The following is a 27,414-nucleotide window of genomic DNA, read 5'->3' on the forward strand; positions in this document are numbered from 1 at the left end:
CCAATACACAATACACCTGCCCATCCAATGAAAATCACCTCTTACAAATTAAATTGGTTCTTAAACTTCCTGAAGAATATTATTAATTAAATCAGATGTCATTTTGTTAAGGGCATATTGTGTTTTTATGAGGGACTACTATAAGGAAAACAATGTAGTGTGCTTTTGAACTTTGGCAAGGGCTCAAATGTAATCATTTTCCCGTACTGTAGACATTGCCCTGAGTAAGGGGAGGAGTCAGGGTGTGGTTTAAGTGCACAGCAGCAGAGCTGTAGAAGAGCTGGTGCCTCAGTCAGTCCTTTAGTACATTTTCAAACACCAGCTCTCTGTCTCTCAGGATACAGTCTTCTGCACTAGGCTTCACATCCTCAGAATGGGCGACAGTTACATCCGCCATATTGAGCTTCTTGGCTTTGAGAGAAGGTTTTTTCCCAGCCAGCACTACGTGAGTCTTTTTATCTGTCTGTCTATCAATAGCTGAGACAGTAGCCCGCATCAAATTGCAGCAGCTACCCTTATAAAAGTTTACCATTGTAATGTTGATGTTTTGCCATGCCTTTCCCATATACTTTGCATTTACCATACCATGGGTTACCACATTTTTAATTTGCTTTATCATACCTCCTTGTGCTTTATAATGCTCACCTATGCTGTACCATACCTCTCTGTGCTTTATAATGCTCACCTATGCTTTACTATATCTCTCTGTGCTTTATAATGCTTTACCATGCTTTCACTGTGTTTTACCAAATAACTGTCAAATAGTTTCAAGTCTCTTAAGAACTCCTGAGATATTGTTTACCCTTTTGTTACATTAATACGATTTTTCTCCTTACAAAATTGTAAATGTGAGACAGGAGTAATGCTTTGAAAAGGACTTTGTGCCTTTGGTATGGTTAGGAAGGTTGTATGTGAAAGATATTGTAAGTATCTTTTTCTTGCTGAGATGTATGGAATTTAATGTCAATTGAAATATAGGCTCCAGATATCAAATGCGTGGAACAGACTCATAAAGAGAAAGACCTTGGTGTTGTAATAGACTCATCGCTGTCATCAACCAGACAGTGTAGGGAAGCAACCATAAAGGCAAATGCTGAGTATATAAAAGTGTACAACGGAGGTTATGATGATGTTGTATAATGCATTGGTGAGACTGCACTTAGAGTACTGTGTCCAGTTCTGGTCACCACAGAACCAAAGGGACATTGTGGGCCTGGAGAGAGTCAATGACACAGTTGGAAATAGACTTAGGACAGAGGGTAGGAGACACTTCTTCACACAGAGAGTACTAAAGGGATGGAGTGGGCTACCTTTCTTTAAGACCCAACTTGACAAGTTTTGAGGTCAATCAGCTACTAGGAACTGGACAAGCGTAGATAGGCCAAATGGTCTCCTCTTGTTCATACATTTTCTTATGTTCTTAGAAGAATTTATTAAACCCTTAGACTGAAACTTGCAAATCTATTGGCTAATAGTTTGTGCTATTGCCTACCAACCAGACATCAGTGGTCAACAGTGACAAACATGGCAGCCCTCTGATGTCACTCAGCAGTTAATACTGAAACACTATTGGCCTCAGACATTTCAGGGTTAACGACCCAGTGTCTGGTTAGAACGTTCAGCTCATAGTGGAAAATGATCCTCCTTTGTAAGCCTGAGGAGCAATTTTTGCAAAAATAGTTAATAATCATGTCAAATAATGATCAAAGCAGAAACAACAATGAGATACCAACACAACATCTATCACAGCCTTTCCAACTATATACTGATAAGCAGGGATCCTAGGAATCCATTTACTGCAGAATAACGTGGAAAAACACAGATTTTCAATGCTGTCGAGAATTTTTAGTTTTACACTTGGGGCAGGGCTAAAAACATGCAAGGCTTTTTTTGTTTGTTTGATAACCAAATCAATAGACTCGTCATATATAATCATCAACACAGACAATATTGCTTTACATTTACGTAAACATACTTGTTCAATAAAACTGCTTCTGGAGTACAGAGGTCAAGGTTGAACGAGGCGCGCTGTCACATTCATGTTGAAGCTGCAGTTTACTTCAGTATCCAGTGCGGTGTTACTACTGAACAAGCTGTTTAAAGATGCAGAACACAATTAAAACATCCCCCCTAAAGATCGTTAATGAGTTTGGCAATAGCCATCCAGGTGACAAAGACTAACTCGAGATAAACGAATATGAATACTATTTTTTTTATTATTATTACTACACAGAAGTATTTGTAATGTTTAAAGTAAAATGGTAAGTGTGTTTATAATATTGATTGATGGCACTGGTGAGCTTGTAACTTCCCTAGAATTTTAAAGTGTACCAATAAATGCTTCCTGTGTTAACTGTTATTCAATAGTACTGTTTGTGTATCTTATAATGTGACGGGTGGGCTCAATTTTAGCCTTTTATTTAATTGTGGAATAACACAGATTTTTATTGTTTTTTATCTGAGAATTTCTTTTTTTATTGCAGAAAACTAGGATCCCTGCTGATAAGCCATTGCAATGTGGCTGATGAGTGAATAATACTGACATCTGTCTTGCAGGTTTACATGTTCTTGGTGAAATGGAGTGACCTGTCAGAGAAGCTGATCTACAGAAAATTTTCTGAGATCTATGCCTTCCATGTGAGTCGAATAAAAACGCTGCTTTACGGGCAAGAGTTAGTTCCTGGACCCTGCTCACAAAGCTTAGGAGTCATTAAAGTTCAATGCTTGTATGCTGAAGCCTTTGTTTGAATGAGTTATGAGTAAAAAACAAAACAAAGATAGTGGCACTGCAGATAATTTTATTAGATTCACCAAACAACGTACTCACAGGATTTACGAAAATAGCAATTCAAATGTAACCAAGAGGAATCCACTAATATCAGATTTTACACATTATAACAAAATATGTGGAAACTATAAAAGAGTTCAGTAGAGATACATGTGTATTATTATCCCCACTGGTGGTACGAACATTATTTAGCTTAAGTTATTTAGAGTAGTACCTGGGGATATAGGGGGGGGGGGGGGGTCTGTCTGTCCCTACATCCACCTGTATTTCTCACTTACATGTTTGCTGTACACTTCCTACCCACAAGCCTGTGCCAGATTAGTATGACACAAGGGACAATTCCCCATGAAACATTTTCCAGGGTGAACCTTTATAAGGTTGATCACCATTGCACATAATTCACAGCAACTGTGAAATGAGAAATGCACAGCAATAAGAAAGCTGAACAGTAGTACAGTTTGTGTAATGTAATCTATACTTCCCTAAATCACATTGTGAAGCCCATTGTTGCAGCATAGTAACTGCTCAGACTTCCTTTCCAGGCAGAGGGGTGGTGTCGCTCAGCCGTGCAGTAATCAGTGAAATGACCCATGATCACCCAGCTGAGACTGCAGGCAGGGCAGTTTCCTAACTTCTTCTCTCTCTCATCTGATTGTGATCAAAGTGTCAACACTTTCTTTAGTTTTCTGGTGATTTGTATTATCCTGCATTTTTCAGCAACCTAATCTTGTGTAATAAACTAAATACAAACCAGCACCTTCTAAAAGGAGTCTCAGGCTTGCTCCTCCACCCACCCCAAGAAAAATGGTGCTCCCTCCAGTGCAGGACAGGCTTGAGGCATGGAGACTGAACTACTCCCCCCTAAGAGAAAGTGTGCTCCCTCCAGTGCAGGACAGGCTTCTGGCATGGAGACTGAACTACTCCCCCCTAAGAGAAAGTGTGCTCCCTCCAGTGCAGGATAGGCTTGAGGCATGGAGACTGAACTACTCCCCCCCCCTAAGAGAAAGTGTGCTCCCTCCAGTCCAGGTCACTCTTGATACATGTGGAAAGCTCTTGAGCTATCCCTGCTGCTCTGTGTCTTTTAATCTTTTCATCTCTCTCTTGTATTAGAAAGCACTGAAGGAGATGTTCCCTATTGAATCCGGAGACATTGACATCAAAGACAGGATCCTCCCCCCACTGCCAGGTAAGCTCAAATGAGATGGGTATCTATCTGTGTTTGCTTAATCTAAATCTGAATCTAACATTTTAAAAAGACTAGACATAGTTAACCCTAACCAATACTTTAAGCACAGAAACCAGGACCTAACGACACAGTTGCAAATGAAGTGGAGATTAGGCTTAGAGGGTAGGAGACACTTCTTCACAGAATGGTGAAGGTATGGAATGGGCTACCAAGTCATGTTGTTGATGCTGAATCATTTGGATCCTTTAAGACATTGTGGGCCTGGAGAGAGTCAATGACACAGTTGGAAATAGACTTAGGACAGAGGGTAGGAGACACTTCTTCACACAGAGAGTACTAAAGGGATGGAGTGGGCTACCTTTCTTTAAGACCCAACTTGACACAGTTTTGAGATCAATCAGCTACTAGGAACTGGACAAGCACTGTGGTGAGGGTATGGAATGGACCAATGACCTGTTCATACACTCACCACTCTCTCCTACCCTCTGTCCTAAGCCTAATCTCCACTTCATTTCCAACTGTGTCCTCTGGTCCTGGTTTATGTGCTTAAAGTATTGGTCAGGGTTAACTTTGTCAAATCCTTTTTAAAGTTGTCCATCAAGTCCCCCCTAATTATTTGTTCTAAGATAAATAGATTAATTTCTGCCCTGGGATTAGTCTGGTTGCTCTTCACAATGTCACTTTGGTTCTGAGGTGACCAGAATTGGACACAGTATTCCAATGCAGTCTCACCAGTGCATTATACAACCTCATCATAACCTCCTTTGATATGTACACCCAGCATTTGCCTTTTTGATTGCTTCCCCAAACTGTCTAGTTGCTAAAGGTGACGTCTATTACAACACCAAGGTGTTTTTCGTACACACGCTCACTGTTCATTCAGTACGCACACTCACTGTTCATTCAGTACGTACGCACACTCACTGTTCATTCAGTACACACACTCACTGTTCATTCAGTACGTACGCACACTCACTGTTCATTCAGTACGTACACACACTCACTGTTCATTCAGTACGTACGCACACTCACTGTTCATTCAGTACGTACGCACACTCACTGTTCATTCAGTACGTACACTCACTGTTCATTCAGTACGTACGCACACTCACTGTTCATTCAGTACGTACACACACTCACTGTTCATTCAGTACGTACGCACACTCACTGTTGATTCAGTACGTACGCACACTCACTGTTCATTCAGTACGTACACTCACTGTTCATTCAGTACGTACGCACACTCACTGTTCATTCAGTACGTACGCACACTCACTGTTCATTCAGTACGTACGCACACTCACTGTTCATTCAGTACGCACGCACACTCACTGTTCATTCAGTACGTACACACACTCACTGTTCATTCAGTACACACACTCACTGTTCATTCAGTACGTACACTCACTGTTCATTCAGTACGTACGCACACTCACTGTTCATTCAGTACGTACGCACACTCACTGTTCATTCAGTACGTACGCACACTCACTGTTCATTCAGTACGTACGCACACTCACTGTTCATTCAGTACGTACGCACACTCACTGTTCATTCAGTACGCACACACTCACTGTTCATTCAGTACGTACGCACACTCACTGTTCATTCAGTATGTACGCACACTCACTGTTCATTCAGTACGTACGCACACTCACTGTTCATTCAGTACGTACGCACACTCACTGTTCATTCAGTATGTACACACACTCACTGTTCATTCTCCACTGCCAACTCTGTCTGCGTGTGGCTTGCCTGTCTATAGAAAATGAGTGCAGGCCACTTTGAACGGTGGCTTTGCAAAAAGGAAACACCTGCAACAGGTCAGGCTTGAAAAAAGAGAAGTGAATGCAAATTAACATGAACATATTAGAACATAACAACATAGAAATGTGACGAGAAGAGGTCGTTTTTGTTATGTTTCCTTACACTTTGCTATATTTCATTACACTTTACTATGTTTCCTTACACTTTGCTATATTTCATTACACTTTACTATGTTTCATTATACTTTACTATGTTTCATTACACTTTACTATGTTTCATTACACTTTACTATGTTTCATTACACTGCTATGTTTCATTACACTTTACTATGTTTCATTACACTTTACTATGTCTCATTACACTTTACTATGTCTCATTACACTTTACTATGTTTCATTACACTTTACTATGTTTCATTACACTGCTATGTTTCATTACACTTTACTATGTTTCATTACACTTTACTATGTTTCATTACACTTTGCTTTCATTACACTTTGCTATGTGGGAAACTTTCTGATGTGGGACACTTTTATAAGGTTAAAAAAGTCTACCTATTCCTATCTATAGTCTAACTATTTGACTAAAAGGGTGCTCCAGTCCAGGGCAGGCTCGAGGCATGGAGACTGAACCTCTCCTACTACCCCTAAGAGAAAGGGTGCTTCCTCCAGTCTCAGACCTATTCAACTATTTTTATCTACTCTGTCAACTACTCTGTCAAATTAGTAGTTGTTCTATCCCTAGACTTAGTACAACTTAGACTTATACAGTCAATTTTCCTTGATCCCAATTTCAAGGGACTAGCAATTCATATTACCAGGAATCTAAAGCCAAATGCAGGCTGTCAGTTTGAAGTTACAGTAACACTGAAATCAAATAAATTTCAATTAAAGAACAATGAAAAGTATTATACATTTAAAAGTATTATGCGTTTTGTTGAAGTAAAAGTGAACTGTAAGTGAACTTTTGAAAAATATACATTGCAAATGAACAACACTTGAAATCTGCATGTCCTATTCTGAGCACAGGCATTTTAAACCACTAAAGCAAGGTGTCCTCAACTTCAGGGTATTGAGTAAATCAGAAACATTGATGACTTACATCCACAGCTTGCTGTTCATAAGCCTGCTTTATTGTATTCGTTTTTTTTTAATGGTTGACAAAGTGTTTGTGGGAATGTTGAAATCTGCATACATCTGGATGCAAGTTAATACATTTCCCAATATCCTTTACACTCAGTTGTTCAAACTGGGGCATTTCATTTTATTCACACTTTTCTCCAAAATAGTTTGTATTATCAGGAAACTTCGTCTTATCTGACAATTCACTGTTCTCACTTTTGCTAAGTTATCTCCCATTGCCTTTTTGAAGGTCTCTCCATATTGGCAAAATAAGGTGAACTATAAACCCAAGGCACCTTTCATTTTTGACTTAAGAAAAGTTTCAAACGACAGGAGGTAAAATATAGTGGTAAGTGATGAAACTGAGAGTAACCACAATGAAACTGGTTTCCTGAATGTGAAACCCTTGAAGGAGGAAGTCTGCCCCTGGCTGGAAGTTATGTGGGCTGTAACAGGTGCTTAATGAGGAAAGTACAGCTTTGCACACTGAAAGCTGTAGGTTTCCAAACATATGAAAAACACTCAAATACAGAATGGTTTCCAGCTAGGTATCCAAACATATGAAAAACAGTAAAAACACAATTATTAATGGTTTCCAGCAGGCTTTTCTAAGTATCTAGAGCAGTGGATTTCAACCTGTGTCTGAAAGTTTCACCTCAAGTACCTGTAAAATTTTCGATCTCTGAATGGAATCACAGTTGCAATAAAATGCAGAATAATCTGCTAAAGAGATTTTTTTTTAAATGTCCCTGTTTATTTAATATATAATTTGTGTCACAGTAGTTTGGGATTGACAATCTGCTGGTTCACAACAGAATACAAAACAGTAATTCTTAAAACTTATTATTACAAGTCTTTCGATGCACAGAATCAAAGACAGTATTTTTTAATCTCTTCGCAAACACATGTATTTGCTTTCTATTCGGCAAAGTTACATTTCTTACTGCTATTCTGTACATACTGTTGGGTAGGGCTTTTTCTTGTTGAACTCCTAAATTATGGAATGCACTGCCCTCGTTTGTCAGGGAAACTGAGACCATTACAGTTTTTAAGTCAAGACTAAAAATGCGCTTTTATAAAATGGCCAAGTGATGACGTCCCCAGACCAGAAAGCTGGCAGAGAGGCACACAGGCAGTATTTAAGCAAAAACACTGCTCACAGAGCGAAATAAAAGGTTTAAACAAAAACAGGTCACGAACACAAATATCTTAAACAAATACCGTGCTGGTCTGCCCAGCACAAGTAGCAATTGCTTACTTTCATTTTTGATTTTCTTTCCTCTCACTCACATTCCTCCTTCCAAACACAACCACCCTGAACAAAAAAAGCTGCAGGCTTTTACACCTGTGACCATCTCCGAATTAACACTACACTATTCAATTCGGAGATGGTCACATTCTACACGAGTTTTAGTTTGCATGGCCGACAGTCAATAATCACCTTCTGCCGACGATGGATTCGCACGAGCTGTCTGGCAGAGACAAGCTGCTAACACCGCCTCTGCCAGATCACGTTCAAACCAATAACAATAACAAAGAAAAACATCGGATTTTAAAACATAACAATATATTCACCCGTTCCAAACAAACACAACACATTTATCAGCAAGGCTTTGCCCCGCCCTTTAATTATGTGCAGGGCTTTTCTTCTGCCCTGCCACAGCACCACAAAGAAAAAAATATTGCATTATTACAAGAAAGTATTGTGTTATTACAAGAAAATATTGTGTTATTACAAGAAAATATTGCATTATTACAAGAAAATATTGCATTATTTCGCCATAATTATTGCGTTATTACGAGATTTCATCAGCTGTTATAGTGCAGGTGAACAGTGAGAAACTGTGAAGTATCTATATACAGTTCTGTGATGGGGTCACCCCCACTCCTGGGTGTATTTGGTTTATTTTGTATAGTGTGGGTTATGTAGCATGGGTGAGTTAAAGTGTATATTATTATTATTATTATTATTATTTATTTCTTAGCAGACGCCCTTATCCAGGGTGATTTACAGTCGTAAACAAATACATTTCAAGAATCACAGTGCAAGTAATAATACAATTAAGAGCAAGATAAATACAATGATGAATACAATGACTTTGGTTCAAGCAAGTACAAGTATGACAAAATACAATTCAATAATACAGCAGATAACAGTGTCAGTGATAGTTACATCAGGATATAATTAAATACAAAATACTACAGATTAAACACTTGGCAGATTATAGTACTCTGAAGTACTATACTCTGAAGGATTAAATGCAGTAAAATAGGGGGCAGATAAGAGCAAGTAAAGAGCATTTAAGGAAGGGTGATATGTGTCCCAGGGGAAAAACAGAAGAGTTCTACAGGTGCTTTCTGAAGAGGTGAGTCTTGAGGAGGCGCAGGAATGTGGTCAGGGACTGGGCAGTCCTGACATCTGTAGGAAGGTCATTCCACCACTGCGGGGCGAGGGTGGAGAAGGAGCGGGCCCTGGAGGCAGGGGAGCGTAAAGGAGGTAGAGCCAGTCTTCTAGTGCAGGAGGTGCGGAGAGGTCAAGAGGGGGTGTAGGGAGAGATGAGGGTCTGGAGGTAGCTGGGTGCAGTCTGGTCAAGGCATCTGTAGGCTAGTATAAGAGTCTTGAACTGGATGTGAGCGGTGATCGGGAGCCACTGGAGTGAGCAGAGTAGTGGAGTTGCATGGGAGAAGCGAGGCAGAGAGAACACCAGGTATGTGGGCACGGGGATGTCACAATTAGTTCATGTGCAGACTGCGCTGGGGCCAGATTGAATGATTAGCAATCAAGTCCTGACACAGCTGTATTTAAGGAGCATGAATTTCTCACTCCAGGTGGAACGCGAGTAGGGAGGTGAAGTAAACAAATTGCAATTGCTATTCGTGCTGGATATATACCAGCGCGATACTTCTGTGTCTGTCTGTTTTGGCCACCGTGCCATTTTGTTTTGTTAAGTGTTTTGTTTTGTCTAAATCTTTTATCTGTTTATTCAATCTGCGCACCAGCGCCGTTTGCTCACAGTACTTGTGACCTGTCTTCTTCCTGGTCTGATGTCACCACCAGCTGTCTTGGTCACAAGTTCCAAAAAATGTTTGTAATGGTATCAGTTTATGCAAGTCGGAATGCCTGTTTTGTTGAAAAAATGACACCAATTCAGTTTTCTATAACGTATATTATAGGATGTATTAGACTCTGTTAAAGCGGATACAAATCAGTGGACTGTGCTTACTGTGTTACATTGCTATTTAGGGAGGGTCCTCAACATAATATTGTGTATTTTCTCTAACAATGGCAATTTTTAGTTTTCATTTTTAGATTATAAAATGGATATAAGAAGATATCTAGCAGCCTACATGTGTCAGTGCTGATCGTGCTGTTTGTTCAGTTACTGTTTCACAGTGTGTTCATGTGGCAATGTGCCCCGCCCCTGTGTGCATATTATGTGTTGTATGTTGCGTGCGTGTGTTAATGTTGGTGTATAGATTGGTACACGGGATATAAACGGGTCTGTGTTTCACGTGTGATTTAAAAAGGTAGATTTGTATTTAGGCACGAGGAGGGCACAAATCACTTCACGTGCTGGTTAAATGTAATATGTAAGCACGGGGTTGCACAGAATTAATTCACGTGCTGGGATTCAAGTGAATAATTAATTAGTAATTGAATCCCAGCACAACAGCATATATAGATGCACATTCTTTCACTCAGGGTTGGGTGTTCGGTGAGTGGAGAACGGGATTGGAGACGGAGGTAATTGTGAATATATAAAAGTGAATAGTTAGAGTTTTCACTCACCGTGTTTGTTCGTCTGTCTGTTTAAGTGTTTATTACGTTTTGTTTGTCTATTTATTTTGGCGCAAGTGCCGTGTCCTGTGTTTTGTCTGTTCCAACCTTTTATTTACTGTGCTGTTTATTAAATGCTGAGCGAAAGCATTCGCTCAGCTCCACCAAACCACACCTCTCTGTCGTTTTATTTCCTGGCTCTGGTCTGACGCCACCCACTCCGGCCGTCTTTGTCACATGTAGATACATATTGTGCGGCGGATTGAGTGGGAACAGAGATTAAACACAGCTTTAATGATTTAATTCAAAGTGCTTTACCAGACCTCATATTGACCAGTTTATTGATCTATTTATACAGGAAATGAAACTATTGAGGCCAAGGCCTCATTTACAAGGGGGTCCTGTCATACACAGACACAACCATACATAAAACAACACAATTAATATGTGTGTGGTCCAGACAATAACAACAAATAAACAAAGGAGCAGTAATACAGCGCTTTTTTTTCTTTCAATGTGGACTAAAAGAAAAGCAATGGCAAGGACTTTTAAGCAAATCCCTAATACGCTCTTTATAACCAAAAAATGAGAGGCTATCAAATTCCATTCTTAAACCAGATGAAAAAGTGTCCCAGGTTTTTGGGAATCGATAAGAAAAAGCCAATTCTCTAATCGTGTCCATATCCAAACTATCAGAATCACGAGATTGCAAGTATTGACCAAAGTATTAAGATAATCGGAACCATACCTTTAATAACTTTAAAATCAAAGCAATACCAGAGACATTGTTCAGATGTTGTTTTCCGTGCTCCAGCCCAGCATAGTGAACCAGGGACAATTATATTTTTACTCACAATTTTTTTTAATGGAGCATGATTATTGATAACTGTACTAAATTCATTAAAACAATACTCACAGGCTATATCTACTTGTGGGAAACATGTCATTACTGCCCCATCAATATGGGACACAAAAAAAAACAGCATCTTCACATCTGTTGCAGTGTCTTTTGAAGAGAGTTTTCGGTTTAAGTTTAGGGAAATGCACATCTGACACAATAAATTGTATTATGATCGCTATAAGCATTACAGAAAGTTCCTGCCTCTTTGTACCTATTAGGATAGTTTGTAAAGCAGAGATCAATTAAAGATGATTTCGACAAGTCCTTAATCAATGGCATTTCTATTGATCTGCCTCGTACATGACGAGAAAGTATAGAATATCTGTACTGTATAACCCTCAGAACAGATTCCAAAACAGCATGAATCCCATCAATACCCATGTGTAAATCATGGCATCATACAATCAACTTATTAAATTACTTAAAATATAGAAAACACTAAAAATATTGTTTAAAATTGTAGGTTTATACACTGGATATCAACCTCCAAATAATCAAAAGTTCAAATTTGTCTGTCCTTCCTTTACAGTTACTGAATTAAAAAGCAGATTTAGGAGGCAACATGATAAAATATGACTTATTTGCCAATTAGTTACTTATCTGTGATTAGAATTCTGATACACTTCCAAAAGAGATTCCAGTACAATAATCTTTTCCTGCGACCAAAAATGTTCCACCAGTGGCACAGCCACTTGCGCACGCACAGACTCGAATGCAAGCCAGTCCCGCCCCCCATTAGCAATCAGCCTGGTGAAGCTTGTGGCAGCTAGAACCAGTTTCACTTGCTAGTAATTGGTAGATGTAGATTTGGTTAATGGAAATCGCCGATCCATTTCCAAACTTGTATCATACACCCCTATCCCTACAGACCTATTTTATTGCACATGGGTAACTGTCTGATTTCATATCATTTTCCCCAAGTGGGTACATTGGTTTTATTATGAAATTAGATGTAAAAATAGAACCTGTTTTTCTTTTTTTTTAAAACCCCTCTCTCTCAGCTCCTAAGTGGTTTGACAATCAAAAGACAACAGAGACGCGGCAGGGCACGCTGGCTGAGTACTGCCACTCTCTGATCAACCTGCCACCCAAGATCTCACGCTGCCAGCTGCTGCTGAGCTTCTACCAGGTGCGCGAGGAGGACGAGAACCCGCCAGCGCCACACCCGTAAGTGCCCTGAGCATTGCAGTGAAGTGGATAGTTAGATTATTATCACACCCGTAAGTGCCCTGAGCATTGCAGTGAAGTGGATAGTTAGATTATTATCACATCCGTGAGTGCCCTGAGCATTGCAGTGAAGTGGATAGTTAGATTATTATCACACCTGTGAGTGCCCTGGGCATCTCAATGAAGTGGATAGTTAGATCATTATCACACCCGTGAGTGTCCTGGCATTGCAGTGAAGTGGATAATTAGATTATTATCACACCCGCGAGTGCCCTGAGCATTGCAGTGAAGTGGATAGTTAGATTATTATCACACCCGCAAGTGCCCTGAGCATTGCAGTGAAGTGGATAGTTAGATTATTATCACACCCGTGAGTGCCCTGAGCATTGCAATGAAGTGGATAGTTAGATTATTATCACACCCGTGAGTGTACTGGGCATCGCATTGAAGTGGATAGTTAGATTATTATCACACCCGTGAGTGTCCTGGCATTGCAGTGAAGTGGATAGTTAGATTATTATCACACCCGTAAGTGCCCTGAGCATTGCAGTGAAGTGGATAGTTAGATTATTATCACACCCGTGAGTGCCCTGAGCATTGCAATGAAGTGGATAGTTAGATTATTATCACACCCGTGAGTGTCCTGGGCATCGCATTGAAGTGGATAGTTAGATTATTATCACACCCGTGAGTGTCCTGGCATTGCAGTGAAGTGGATAGTTAGATTATTATCACACCCATGAGTGCCCTGGGCATTGCAGTGAAGTGGATAGTTAGATTATTATCACACCCGTGAGTGCCCTGAGCATTGCAGTGAAGTGGATAGTTAGATTATTATCACACCCGCGAGTGCCCTGGGCATTGCAGTGAAGTGGATAGTTAGATTATTATCACACCCGCGAGTGCCCTGGGCATTGCAGTGAAGTGGATAGTTAGATTATTATCACACCCGTGAGTGCCCTGAGCATTGCAGTGAAGTGGATAGTTAGATTATTATCACACCCGCGAGTGCCCTGGGCATTGCAGTGAAGTGGATAGTTAGATTATTATCACACCCGTGAGTGCCCTGGGCATCTCAGTGAAGTGGATAGTTAGATTATTATCACACCCGTGAGTGCCCTGAGCATTGCAATGAAGTGGATAGTTAGATTATTATCACACCTGTGAGTGCCCTGAGCATTGCAGTGAAGTGGATAGTTAGATTATTATCACACCCGTGAGTGCCTTTAGCATTGCAATGAAGTGGATAGTTAGATTATTATCACACCCGTAAGTGCCCTGAGCATTGCAGTGAAGTGGATAGTTAGATTATTATCACACCCGTGAGTGTCCTGGGCATCGCAATGAAGTGGATAGTTAGATTATTATCACACCCGTGAGTGTCCTGGCATTGCAGTGAAGTGGATAGTTAGATTATTATCACACCCGTGAGTGCCCTGAGCATTGCAATGAAGTGGATAGTTAGATTATTATCACACCCACGAGTGCCCTGGGCATTGCAGTGAAGTGGATAGTTAGATTATTATCACACCCGTGAGTGCCCTGGGCATTGCAGTGAAGTGGATAGTTAGATTATTATCACACCCGTGAGTGCCCTGGGCATTGCAGTGAAGTGGATAGTTAGATTATTATTACAGTGTTTCCAGATCATGTTCCACAATCCACAAGAACATTTACTAACCAGAGGAGGCCATTCAGCCCATCTGTGCATCCGGTTCCTCTGAGCTGATTGATCTCAAAACTTTGTCAAGTCCTAAAGGTTCTCATTGATTCAGAATCAATAACTTAGCCAGGTAACCCATTCCATACCCATACCACTCTTTGTGTTAAGAAGTGTCTCCTTCCCTCTGTCCTAATCTCCACTTCCAACCATGAATGTTTTTAAAGAAATTCATCTTATAGCACACATGGATTTTCATTTTAAAACATTACATCTGGTTCTACTTTTAGCTTCTCAGTTTCTGTGCCTTATTCTTGGTATATCTGTTTGCACTTCCTGGGTCATTTCACCTCAACAGTGTCTTCTGGATCAAATGACTGGCTGAAATAATAATAATAATAATAATAATAATAATAATAATAGTACTAACTGAACGCATGTCAGTCAATAGGGGAAGCAGCTGGTTGGCTGGTGACAGGAAAGAAGCTAGGAATTTCACCCTCTAGATAAAAGAGCAACCCTAACTGAAAACTTGCAAACAGAGAATCCTTTAACCACGTGTAGGACCAGATATCATGTTTTAAAATAAAAATACATCTCACTATAACATTTGTTTCTTTCAAAACTGGACATTTGAGGCCTATGTAGCTAATAGAAGTGTACAGCAGGTGAGAGTTGTGGAATTCTTCTGTGCGCTGCAATCACTTGTATGTGGTTAACCTGGTTAAACATTGAGCAAAGCACAGAAACCAGGACCAGAGGACACAGTTGGAAATAAAGTGGAAACAGACTGATAGAGGGGTGGAGACACTTCATCACACAGAGAGTGGTGGGGGTATGGAATTGGTTACCAAGTCAGGTTGTTGATGGGATCCTTTAAGACCTGTTAAGCAATCAGTCAGCTACTTGGTAGACCCAAACGAGCACTGATGGACCTAATAGCCACCTCTCATTGTATTATGTTCTTATAAAACCAGCCAGGGCACCCCATAGTTTAGTAGCACTATCTACTCCTTATGTTTGTTGAGTGAAATTAAGGTATTTGGCTTAATTGCTTGTAGATGCCTGCTGATTTTTCATAACCACAGCCGTGGGTTGCAGTGGTGGACTGCCATTTAAGAAAAGTAAAATACATATTTGGGTCCTGTAATTATCTTGTTGTTCTGTGCAGGTACAAGAAGAATGAAACCTATCTGATGGCTAAAGACAATTCAAGGAGCAACACGTCAGGTATAAACTCTTTTACTTTATCTTGACTAGGGTGCTGGCAGCTATCTCTGTACATCACACTTTAGAATTTGGCATTTGCCTAAATAACCGCTTCTCAAATTAATAAGAAACTTGCTAAGGGTCTTCTTTAGCACAGATTATTGAGTGTAATATAAGCTGGGGTATATAGAGGCTGTCGGTATGTCATTGATCTTTATTTTGAAATGTGCTGATGTTTCAAGGTGTTAATACTTCATGCTGATATTGGACTCAGCTCTCACCAAGATAAGCACCAACTAAGACATTGCTTATTTTACTGTAAACTAGTGTGATCCATCTGCGTTTAATTCCATCTGATAATGTAGATATCCTTCTGCCTGGTGCTGATGGCTGAAGTGTAATGCTGGCTCCAGGGATCAGCCTACATTGGCTCCCTGGCGCATCAGCACACACAACGGCTGCGATGCTGACTCCAAGGATCAACCACAGTGCGGCCTCCCTAGTGCATCAGCATGACAACCGTCTGGACTGAGCTGAGTAGGGTACTTCTCTGAGGTCTTCAAATGGGCACCTTCCATCCTTTGGTGTTTCATCGACTAGCCCACAACACCTTAAGAGGGCTCAACAGTGATTCTGCCGTCCCAGCATCACCCTCTCCGTCCCCCACTCAGCTAAGCCCAGCTTGCTTACCTTCCTTTACATCAAAGTTGCTTTCTTTCTATGATGCTTGAGGTCCCCAACCAGAATCCTTTCATCTCAACCAGAGCCATCTGCTGCTCCTCTCTGCTGCTTCAGATAAGTTCTTCACTATGCGTCACAACTCTTGACCACTGAATCCGATGTCTCTGAGAAACCGGGTTGTGGAGTGTGCCACAAATCCTCGACAACCCACCTCCACTGGGTAAACCTGGACTCTCCATCCTCGCTGTTCCACTTCAGCAGCTAGTTGAGTGTACCGAAGTTTCTTCCTTTCATATGCCTCATCCAGAGTATCCTACCATGGCACTGTTAACTCTACCAGGTGTACAAGGCGTGGTGATCCAGACCACACGACAATATCAGGTCAAATGTTAGTGGTGGCAGTCTCAGGTGGGAAAATAAGCCATTGTCCATCATCTGCCAGCATTTTCCTGTCTCTAGCAGCTTCCAGTTGTCCTAGACGAGTTTTGGTATTCATACCTTTACTTGGAGGTTGCTCCCCGGACGGAGGAATGTTGTTCTTCTTGTGTCATATATTTCTGGCATTGGTGGCAACCTGTTGGTCATACTGAGCCAAATGCTAAGGCCAAACATCCCAGCACCTGGTCATGATGCCAAGTAAACCGTCTTTGGCTAAGACCCACCTTACATCCTGTCAAAATGTAGCTGGCTATGAACACAAAGGACATCAAGGATCCTCTCCTACCCATAGATTAAGGTTCTGTGGTGATGGGAGAACATCATATGTTGACCTGATGAGGAAACTGATCCTGCTCTGTTCCATTGTCCATAGATCTCGTCAGCCGATTAATGGGATTGAATTGCATTCATGCTTATTCAATGTTATTAATTAGTTTTCCCAATAACCAATTAGTGCAGGCTACTGTTGTAGTCATGATTGTCATGTCATCTATGTATGCTCTAATTGGTGGCAGTCGCATTCCAGAAGCCAAGCGTTCTCCTCCCACTTACCATTTTGACGGCCTAATAGTTACTTCCATTGCCATGGTAAAAGCCAGGTGAGAGATGAACTTCCAGTAGGCTTTTAGATCACTACAATTGATTGGTACTCAGTTGTAAAGATGAGGTAAAGACCAGTTGTCTTATAGTGAAATTAACACATTTTCAATGAGTTTGCGTCAGTTATTGTTACACCACGCGTGACCATGAAGCAGTCCCTTGCTTTACCAAACACCTGGGTAGCATGCTGTACTGAAAGCTTTCTGTGTTGTTTAGAGATCACAGGACCCATCATACTGCAGACCTACAGAGTCATCGCAGACTACAACAAGGGCTCCAAGTACCAGCTCAACCTCAAGGAAGGAGAGCAAGTGGATATAGTGGAGAAGAGTACCAATGGTGAGTTCCTTTCTTTCATTTGAAAAGGGCAAACAGAATGCTTGGGCATATAGTCTAAAGCATAGAGTACAAATCAAAGGAAGTTATGAGGAGATTCACACCCAGAATACTGTGTTCAGTTCTAGTGACCATATTACTAAAAGGACAGTGTGACCCTGGAGAGAGTCCAATGAAAAGCAACCACACTCATGCCAGGGCTTAAGTAATGAGCTATGAAGAGAGATTTGTTTAGCTTAGAACAAAGAAGAATTTAGTCTAAAATCTTAAAAAGGGTTGAAAACCCTAATCGATATGTTAAGTGATTAACTCTCAGTATTCCACTGAGCTGTTCAGAATTGGTGTATGCTGTCACACATAGACAATCTTTCCACACAGGGAAATGGAGTCATCTTTCTACAAATTCTAACAGGGTGGATTTTCTGTTTAGGGGAATACAGCAATCCTGTTTTGTGTTTGAATTTGTTTTTCCCAGTACGAATTACAATGGTTCTGCAAGGCACATCACAGTGTTTGGAGCAGTGTATTTTCACATTGAGGCATGTTTAAATTGCACTCTTGAATTTGAACATTGCAGCGGGACAATGGAGATGTAATGTAAGAGTGGAGAATTGTTTTAGCTGGGCTTGGATTCAGGTCTGGGAATGGAAGGAGTGTCATTTTAATGAAGATGACTCTACAATGTTTCTCTCTCTCTCTCTCTGTGATGTGCCCTAGGCTGGTGGTTCTGTCAATGTGAGTCTCGCCGTGGCTGGGTCCCTGCTTCCTACCTGGAGCCACTAGAGGGCCCTGATGAGACAGAGGAGCAAGAGCCCAACTATGCAGGTGAGTGAGCTCTCCTCTTTCTCCCTGAGCAAGGGTGAGGTGGGAATAGCAAAAGTGAATCGCATAGCTTCTATGACTATGAAAGGAGTTGACATAGTTAGCCCTAACCAATACTTAAACAAGCACAGAAACCAGGACCAGAGGAAACAGTTGGAAGTTTAGTAGACTTTGAACAGAGGGGAGGAGACTTTTTCACAGTGGTGAGGGTATGAATCAATGGAATCCTTGACAAAGTTTTGAGATCAGTCAGCTACTAGGAACCGGATGAGCACGGTCCCCTAAGTATATGATTTCTACTAATTATAATGTTAATATGTGCCTCCTCAATGCTCTTGCTGGTACACTGGTATGTATTGTAGTGTGTGTGTGCTTTAGGGGAGCTGTTTGTCACCACGAAGGCCTACACTGCTGAGCAGGATGACGAGCTCACTCTGCAGGAGGGAGAGACCATTGAGGTGATCCACAAGCTGCTGGAGGGCTGGTGGGTCATCAGGCAAGTACCCAGCTTATTTTTTGAATATATATATTTTTTATTTAGTGGGCCCAATTATTTTATCCTCTATTTTATCCCCATTTTGGAATGTCCAATAATTTTTCCCCTCACCGCAGCAATTCCTCACAGCTCAGGAGAACTGAAGGTTCAGTGAGCGTCCTCCGATCCCACGACCAAGCCAGCATCCTTTTACAGCCAGGAATTTGAGAGCAGATGTCAGTGAGCTTCTGACCTCTGGAGGACAAAGGCCAGCCCTGCAGGTGTATGCTTTTGGGCTCACTGAGCGCCTGGCCAGCAGGGTTAGCTGTAGTGCGATGAGGAGAAACAGTCCCTGCCGGTTTTCGTCCCTAACCCATTGCCAGTGAAGACCGGCGACTTCACACAGCCGGGACGCGAACCGGATCGCAGGCCACATGCAGCTCTTGGGACACTTTGCGGCTCAAATGAACTGAAGAAAGAATAATAAACAAAAATGAAGAGAGAGAAAGTAAAAGTAAACACAACAAGTTTATTATTTGTGTTCTCTGTATTCATTTGTGTTAATTATTCTTTCTTCTCTCCCATTCTCTCTCTCTCCTGCTTCTTTGAGACTGCATGTTCACTGCAAGGATATTTCATCACTTACTGACTTTCGACACCGCTTGCTGGCACATGCGTATTTTGATCACCGAGTGATGTGCAGTTGAAAGTAAATTTCTTAATTTTGAATTAAGTGCTTGTTTGTTTCGTGAACAATGGCATTGAGCAAACCATCCATGAGTAATAAACACAAGTATGAGGCTTTAAACCAGACTGGGAGAAAGAGTTTGCTTTCACTGAAAACAGTGGTAAACCTGTGTCTCATCTGTAACAAATCACCTGCAACAAATCGCTTACACACTGCAGCCTGTACAGGACGAGCAACCTCAAATGTTATTATGAAACAAATCACAACACAGTTTCATCTGAATAGCCTCCTGTATCAGACTTAGGCAGATGCGACTTTCGACATTCATCAAAGAAGTGAGTTTTGTATGGCAAGCATGGAATATCGCTCATGCCAAACGTCCTTATTCAGATGAATGAATCTTTTTATAAAATTGGAGTGTTGGCGCTAGACTAGAGAACGCATGTTTACATGTTACATTGCAGGTCTAGAATTAATATTGTATTTACATATCTTATGTCTTGTCATGAGCAGGTACTGTAATCCCTTTCAAAATAAATACAGCGCATTTGTCATCCACAAAGCTCTCAACAGTATGTAATACACACAGCAGTCAAACAAAAAAGCATATATATATATATTTTTAACCCAGCATTCAGTTCTTCAAGGGAAGAGCTTGTCAAAATGAATCCTTAGAAAATGTGTGTTTTTATGTGGTGTTTTTGGTGAAATCAGGTCAGTTATTGTATTTTGCTTCATAATAACTGAATACATTTTATTTAAGTGTGTAATACATAGAGTATAAACTGAAATAATGGAAAAGCACCAGTGTGTTACATTTAAAGTTTAATACACTGTAGATCTATAGTACAATACACATTATACAGAAACCGTGTAGGCTCTGCCATGTTCTATCCCTTGTTCTTGTGTATTTTGCTGCCATCAAGAGATAGCCTAACAACTACTGTACTGCACAACAATGCTAGTATTTAAAATGTCTTGCTCGGAAACATTTCATGTTCACAGTACGTGTCTTGCCACTCTCGACCATATGGAAATTCTGGTATGCGGCTGATAGGGTCAGGAAGTTTTACCACCACTGGATTATATAATAAACACACAAATGCCCCAAATGCATTCACAAAGCGCTATTAAAAAACACGGTAAAAGTACTAAGTCAAGCACGCAGACTTTTGTGGGTTATATCATTTGCTGAAGAAAGATAATAGCACTGATATTAAATCAGAAATAGTATTAAAGCCCACAGAGCAGTTTGTGAATTGGGCCCTTAGTGTGTAAAAAAAAATGTTCAGCCTGCTTTCACCTCTGAGTGTCGATATTCCCTCATACACAGACATTCACCGTCGGATAACCAGAGATTAAAAACAGTGTTTATTGTGGCTTTATAAGGTTGGGTCCTAAAACGTAAATTGTGCAGTGCTTGCTGTGAGGCTGACTGTCCGGTCTCTTTGCAGGAAGGGAGAGCAGACAGGACACTACCCCTCCATGTTCCTGAGGAAGTCTGGAGAGATCCGGGCTGCAGATACTGAGAGAGAATTCAATCGGAGAACTACTCCCCCGCCTAGGAGGTCAGTGTGCTCCCTGGGGCAGTGAGAGAAATTCCCTCAGCCAGGAGGTCAGTGTGCTCCCTGGGGCAGTAAGAGACACTCTCTCACCCAGGAGGTCAGTGTGCTCCCTGGGGCAGTGAGAGACACTCCCTCACCCAGGAGGTCAGTGTGCTCCCTCACCTAGGAGGTCAGTGTGCTCCCTGGGGCAGTGAGAGACACTCCCTCACCTAGGAGGTCAGTGTGCTCCCTCACCCAGGAGGTCAGTGTGCTCCCTGGGGCAGTGAGAGACACTCCCTCACCCAGGAGGTCAGTGAGCTCCCTGGGGCAGTGACTTGGGCTACCAATACTTTAAACTCAGCACAGAAACCAGGACCAGAGGACACAGTTGAAAGTGGTTTGGCAGAGAGTGGTGACGGTATGGAATGGGGTACCTCGTCATATTGTTATTCGCTGTGTGTATTTCACCCGTTTCTCCCCCACAGATCCACGATTCGGAATGCTAAGAGTATTCACACACGGGGCCGGCAGAGAATTAGCCAAGACACATACCGTCGCAACAGCCGTCGATATCTACACCAGCGTGGCCAGCGAGAGGCTCACAGCACCCCTGCAAACCAGCGCCAAAAGATGCAAAGTGTGCAAGAGAGCCAGGCCAACAATGGTAACTACTGAGCCACAGGGATTCACTCTGTAGCTTCATTCCCATCTGCCACAGGGATTGACATGATACGAAATCAGATTTGTTCATTTCCATCAGCAACAGATCGTTTTCAATTAGGACTGTCAGCCCCAGTTAAGATTCTGATCTCTTCATGCTGATGATGGACATCAATGCGAGGGAGATGGGTTTTAAAATAGACTGTCAGGGAAATGTTCCAGGTTGGTGAATTAATTTGCTTTATAACAAACTCGAAAAGTCTCATTTTATAATAATAAAATGTGTAAGGTTACGGTTGTCATTTTCACAGAAACTTTTTGACAGTGGACTTTAATACAGTACATACTTTTAAATCCGGTACGTATTGTAGCAGTATGTAAAATTCCCCATTAACGACCCAACAGCAAAATGAAATCACAATGTTACCCATGCACAGAACTGCGTTAAATGTAAAAGGCAATGCAATTTAGAAAAAGATTAAAAAAACAACACCAGTTTGCAGAATTAAAACTGTATCCAAAGTCAGTATTCAAAATTGCAGAATATAGTGCTCAATAAGGCCATTCTTGCAAATGAAAATACACAAAAGCAACTAAAGATCACAGATATTTTTTTTAAAATGCATCACAGTATCTAAAAACTGTTAAATGATTAACTTTTACATTACCGTAGCTTGTCTCGTTCACTTTGTTTTTGCTGCATTTTCGTCATCTGAAATTGGAAGAAGCGCTGTGTAAATGCACAATAAAGAAACTGATTTGGCATACGAGAAAAAAAACAACAAAAGAAAACATGAGCTATAATGGATAACAAGTACATTGTAACATTGAAGCAATGGGCTTTGTATCAGAAAACTGGTGACGTCGGAAATCGTGTGTGACGGGTAAGTGCATTAGTGTGTTCCATATATATAATGGGGATTGATTTTATTCTTAACACAAGGGCGGTAAAACGCGACTGACGTGTATCTGGGTAACGGATATCCGAGTGCTGACTGTAACATCATTTTTGTAATCGTTTGAGCAGCTAGTGACATTAGACTACTCTTATTTCAGATCATTGAAAAAAGAAAAAATGTATGTATTAGGCTTTACAAAAAGAAGCAGGGGTAAGAATGCAGATGAACTCTTTATTTTAGAGAGTCCATCCAAATGCATCTCACCAGATTTGATACATACTTACACCCTCGATTTAAGTCTGATACATTTCATAAAAGAACGCTCAATCTCTCATCGCTGTATGCAGATATGTTTGGATTCTTGGCATTGTTACTTTGAACTACTGTACAAAAACTTAGTATTAAAATAAAATCAGAGACAACAGCTATTGTTATTCACTTCATTGACCACAGCCAATATGACTTTGAAGATAAGCACATAAACAGATCATATATATAAAGATAAGCACAGAAACATAACTTCAATTTTAACATAAAATTCTAACTCAGTGAACATGTTAAAACTTCAATATAAAGCTATACAGTTAAATAACATAAGGAAATGCATTCATAAGTTCTAAAACAGTTCGTTTAATTTTATAGGCACCTTTTTTTTTAGCGGTTGCCTCTGACAGTGGTTCCAGTTGGATTTGTAGCAGGACTGGGGTGTTTACGCTTCACCAGTGTTGCCAACTTTTCAGATCTGAAAGTCACCAGATTGGCCTCAGAAAGTCGCTATTTTAAAGCAAAAGTCACCAAACAATCATAGTACAGACACACCAACAACTACACATAGTAATGCAGTGGTGGAGTCCTGAATCTAGAAGCAACGGAACGCTGGGGGGGGGGTTAATTGATGGAAAAGAAAGCGTGCCGATGTCACACGAAAATGGTTCCCCCGGACTAAATTTAGTAGATCAGCCTATGAAAAATCCAGGCGCAATGATATTTTATTTGTACAATCCAAAGTCTGGTGACAAAAGGCAGTAAATAATAATAATGAGAACAGGCAATACAGCGGTGTGTGTCGCTCTGTTGTTAATCCACGGGTTGGTCTCGTAATAATAACAGTCCCGTTCACCCACATGTAACACAAAACACAAACACAAGTCCACAGTGAGTGTGATTGTGGTGCAAATACAGTTATTAGTGAACAAGGTGCAGTGATGTTTGGGTAAGTGCTGGCCTTTGGCGACAGCTCCGGACCATGTTTCAGCCGTCTAATAACAACAAACAATATATTTAGACACGACAAAAACAAACAAAACACTCACGATAATAACACAGGTTCTCCTTCCAGTTCAGCATAACCATACAAAGTTGGAACAGATCACTTCGCTACGCCCCCTTTTGTCAATCGTCAATCATGACCCCTTGGTTAACTGGTGCAACCGCTCCTCCAATCCGCGGCTGCCACGTCGTTTCCCTTCTGGGTCGATGAGTTAGTATATCGTAGCTCCGCCCCCTTTCTAGATGACCGACTTCCTTCTAACCCTGGGAATGAATTGTCTGGCCATCCAGTCCAAGGCACTCTGTTCCCTTTACACAGCGCTCTCACAGGTCGGGAGAGAGATTTATCACAAATAATCATTGTGTCTCTGTCACAGCCTAAAACAGAACGATGGTTTAACTGGTGTTGACATATCATCGTCAAATGTAATAGGCTACGTGATGCATTTTGAAATACAGAATTATCAAAATAAAACAGCTGTGCTCCAAACCCCAAAGAGCACGGGAAAGTAGGTCACATCTGTAACTGCAAAAACAAAACTTCAAAATAAAACAACCGCACACTCAATATTTCCAGCTAAAAATGTCTTTATTGAGTCACAATAAAAATTCAGATAGCAGAAACACTATGTCAAATATTGAAGCATATATTTATAGTCTTAACATGAACGACAACAACAACAATATTTTTAGACTTAAAGAAGTCATTCCATGTCTCTCGTGTACAAAAAAAGCTACAAAAATAAAAACAGTACCCTGATATAAATAATACAATAACACTAATAACAGAAGCACCGTCTTTAAAATATTACATTACAAGATTTTCATAAATTATTTATAGCATGTACAGTTAAAGGAAAGGTTAACCGCTCAGCTTCACATTTAAAGTTGGTCTGAAACGTCTAGGTGATATGGTTGTGAATTCAAATGAATATCGAACTTCAAACCAACTTTACCACTGGCGACGCCATGTTACTGGTTTGTTTAGAACCAGGTTCATGGTTGTTAAGCACGCGGCTAAGCAAATTACACATTGATTTTCCTTGTGTATTCAAATGGGGCGGGGCAATATTGGATTTCATTTTAATTATCCCGACAATGATTCTAAAAGGGTGTTGGTAATACAGGATAATCTAAATGTTTTGGCGATTTTATATTTTTGAAATTCTTTGATGACTGTCCTGGAAATAGCTAGATTTGTAGCTAGTGGCGTTTGACAAAAATTGATGCCAAGTCAGCCCTTAAAGTCGCTAGATTTAGTAACAAATTCGCTAAGTTGGCAACACTAGATTCAACCTGTGTAGCTTTGAATTGTTCTTATTCTTACTGTGATTGGCTTCTAAGACAACAGGACTAGCCAGAGATTGGATAATGTTTTGTTGGGCGGGTTTTTATTGTGCAGTTTCTTAGTAACTTAAGACATTGCATTCTGGGAGTTGTTAATGGAAGTTACGGGAGGCAAACAAGCTGTGCAGTAAAATTACTATTTTTACTCAACTATTTAAATAGATAACTTATTTGGGATTTTTTAATGGGTAAAAACAGCAGGTGGCCAGTTTATCTGGACCGCTGCATGCAAGTCCACACTTATGAAGACGACATTTTGCAAATCAAAGGTACGCACAGTGTGTAACATGCATATGACTGTTGGCTCTAATGTATATATGTTGATTGAGCAACCCCCCCCCCCCCGCTCTTCGAGGGAAACAGTAAAAAACGTTTAAAAGAAATGTAAATATATCCCAGCATAAGAAATGCAGGTGTTCCGTTTTTGCATTTTGAACAGGTGGTCACACCTCAGGATGTGGGTCAACATGCTTTGACCCGGGTCGAGTGACACAAAATGAACGACGGCCGTTCATAAGTGTGAAAGGGGCTTAAGATGCTTTGACCCACTTCTGGGGTGAAATGACCAATGAAGTAAGCAGTAAATGACTTCCTGGAAGGCATGGCAAGCAAACTGAGAATTTCCTTTTACCTGGTGTAGTACGTTTTAAAATTAAACACACGTTTGCTATAACATGTTTCTTTCTAAACATTCGAGACCTGTACAATGAATGGACGTACACAAAAGCTAAGACTGAACTTGCTATTTGTCTTGTAGAGAACAATAACCAGAATGGCAGCAACCCACCTCTCTCAGACCAGACAAAGGCACTCCCCACTGTGCCCCCTCGTCCTAGCAAAGAGGTCATCCTGGAGCGATGTACTGAGCACACACGCAAGAAGGTCAGCATCCGATACACCATCTGAAAGCTGCCGGCACAGCGCCCCCTGCTGCTGGGAGGAGCACACAGTCCATCTGTATTCAGTGTGAGTCCAGACTGGGCTATTTCAAAAGGAAGCTGGATCACATATTTTCTTTCCCATATTTCAGGTTTCAGAGCTCTTTGTGGAACTGCTTTATGACACATCCATAAATTCAAAACAAGCCTCCTTTGTTTTGTGTATTCTATATTAGGTTTAGTTATGTATAGTTTGATATTAATTTAAATTAGCCTATTTTTCAGTACCACTGCGCAAGAAAGGCATTACCTTTGCTGTATCCCGTGTTGTCCATATCTCACTGTTATATGTTTAAATATATTTTTGACTCTTTTCAAAATCACACATCATGGGTCGTAAAATGAACTGGGGAATACATTTCTCAGCACCGTCAACAGGAGGAAGACAATTTATATTCTAAACATCGTGTGCATCCAGAACATGCTCCCTCCTACAACAATGCTGGTTTCTGTTTTCACAATGCACCGCTCATTTCACCAGTATTGTTGCAGGAGGGAATATGAAGTGGATGCAATGTTTAGAAGAAAAGGGTCTTTCTCGTGGTGTGGCAGGGCAGTAAAGCCCTGCGTGTAAATAGCGGGCAGGGCAAAGCCCTGCTGATAAATATGTTGTATTGTGGTGATTTTTTCTTGATGTATGGTATGATTTAAATATGTTATTGTGAGGGTATTTATAATAATGGGTTGCTTGTGAATGTATTGTATTATTATTATTTAAAATGTATTATTGTTTGGTTTGGATATGGTCTGACAGAGGCGATGGACATCTCGTGAGAATGCATGATCAGCAGCGAATTAATTAACAGAGTGGATGTCAACCACGCAGATATCAATCTTGTGCAGAATGTGACCATCTCCAGGTTGATTCATTTATTACTAATCTGGAGATGGTCACATGTATATTAAAAACCCAGAGCTTTGGCTGAACATGGTGGGTGTTCAAGGAGGAATGGGAGCGAGAGAGAGGAGAAAGATTGAAAGCGAAAGTTAAAAGATTGCTAAGCGTGCTGGAAGACCAGCACGGTACTTGTTTGGGTGGAGGTCTGTTTTTGTTTAAACTTTTATTTTGGCTCTGTGAGCATTGTTTTTTTGTTCAAACCATTGTTTAATAAAAACGCGCACCAGCGCTTTCAACCAGCA

The 27,414-nt window shown here is 40.8% G+C and overlaps 1 protein-coding gene across 3 annotated transcripts; it reads left to right on the forward strand.

Annotated features, from left to right (window-relative positions):
* The first annotated feature begins 292 nt into the window (after positions 1-292).
* LOC117430708 (neutrophil cytosol factor 1-like) lies at positions 293-27,414 on the forward strand. 3 transcript variants are annotated; one of them, XM_059001357.1, is made up of 11 exons: positions 293-445; positions 2,557-2,637; positions 3,899-3,974; positions 12,543-12,708; positions 15,540-15,598; positions 17,513-17,635; positions 18,350-18,457; positions 18,833-18,954; positions 21,076-21,185; positions 21,647-21,825; positions 26,094-27,414. In XM_059001357.1, the coding sequence occupies exons 1-11, from the start codon at positions 374-376 to the stop codon at positions 26,240-26,242; spliced, it is 1,245 nt and encodes a 414-aa protein (XP_058857340.1). In that variant the 5' UTR covers positions 293-373; the 3' UTR covers positions 26,243-27,414. The 3 variants fall into 3 exon arrangements, with proteins under 3 accessions (XP_058857340.1, XP_058857342.1, XP_058857341.1); XM_059001358.1 differs by lacking the exons at positions 293-445; positions 2,557-2,637 and adding an exon at positions 3,346-3,402; XM_059001359.1 differs by lacking the exons at positions 21,076-21,185; positions 21,647-21,825; positions 26,094-27,414 and adding an exon at positions 19,067-19,443 and having other exon boundaries at positions 18,833-18,950.

This window comes from Acipenser ruthenus, chromosome 26, assembly GCF_902713425.1.
Source record: "Acipenser ruthenus chromosome 26, fAciRut3.2 maternal haplotype, whole genome shotgun sequence".
Classification (NCBI taxonomy): Eukaryota; Metazoa; Chordata; class Actinopteri; order Acipenseriformes; family Acipenseridae; genus Acipenser; species Acipenser ruthenus.

What these genes read in the sequence shown, in the direction of transcription:
- LOC117430708 (XM_059001357.1), top strand. Translation starts at nt 374, where the DNA reads ATGGGCGACAGTTACATCCGCCATATTGAGCTTCTTGGCTTTGAGAGA. An exon ending in AACCCGCCAGCGCCACACCC is followed by an intron (nt 12,709 to 15,539) that starts GTAAGTGCCCTG and finishes TGTTCTGTGCAG; the next exon opens with GTACAAGAAGAATGAAACCT. An exon ending in ACTACTCCCCCGCCTAGGAG is followed by an intron (nt 21,186 to 21,646) that starts GTCAGTGTGCTC and finishes TCTCCCCCACAG; the next exon opens with ATCCACGATTCGGAATGCTA.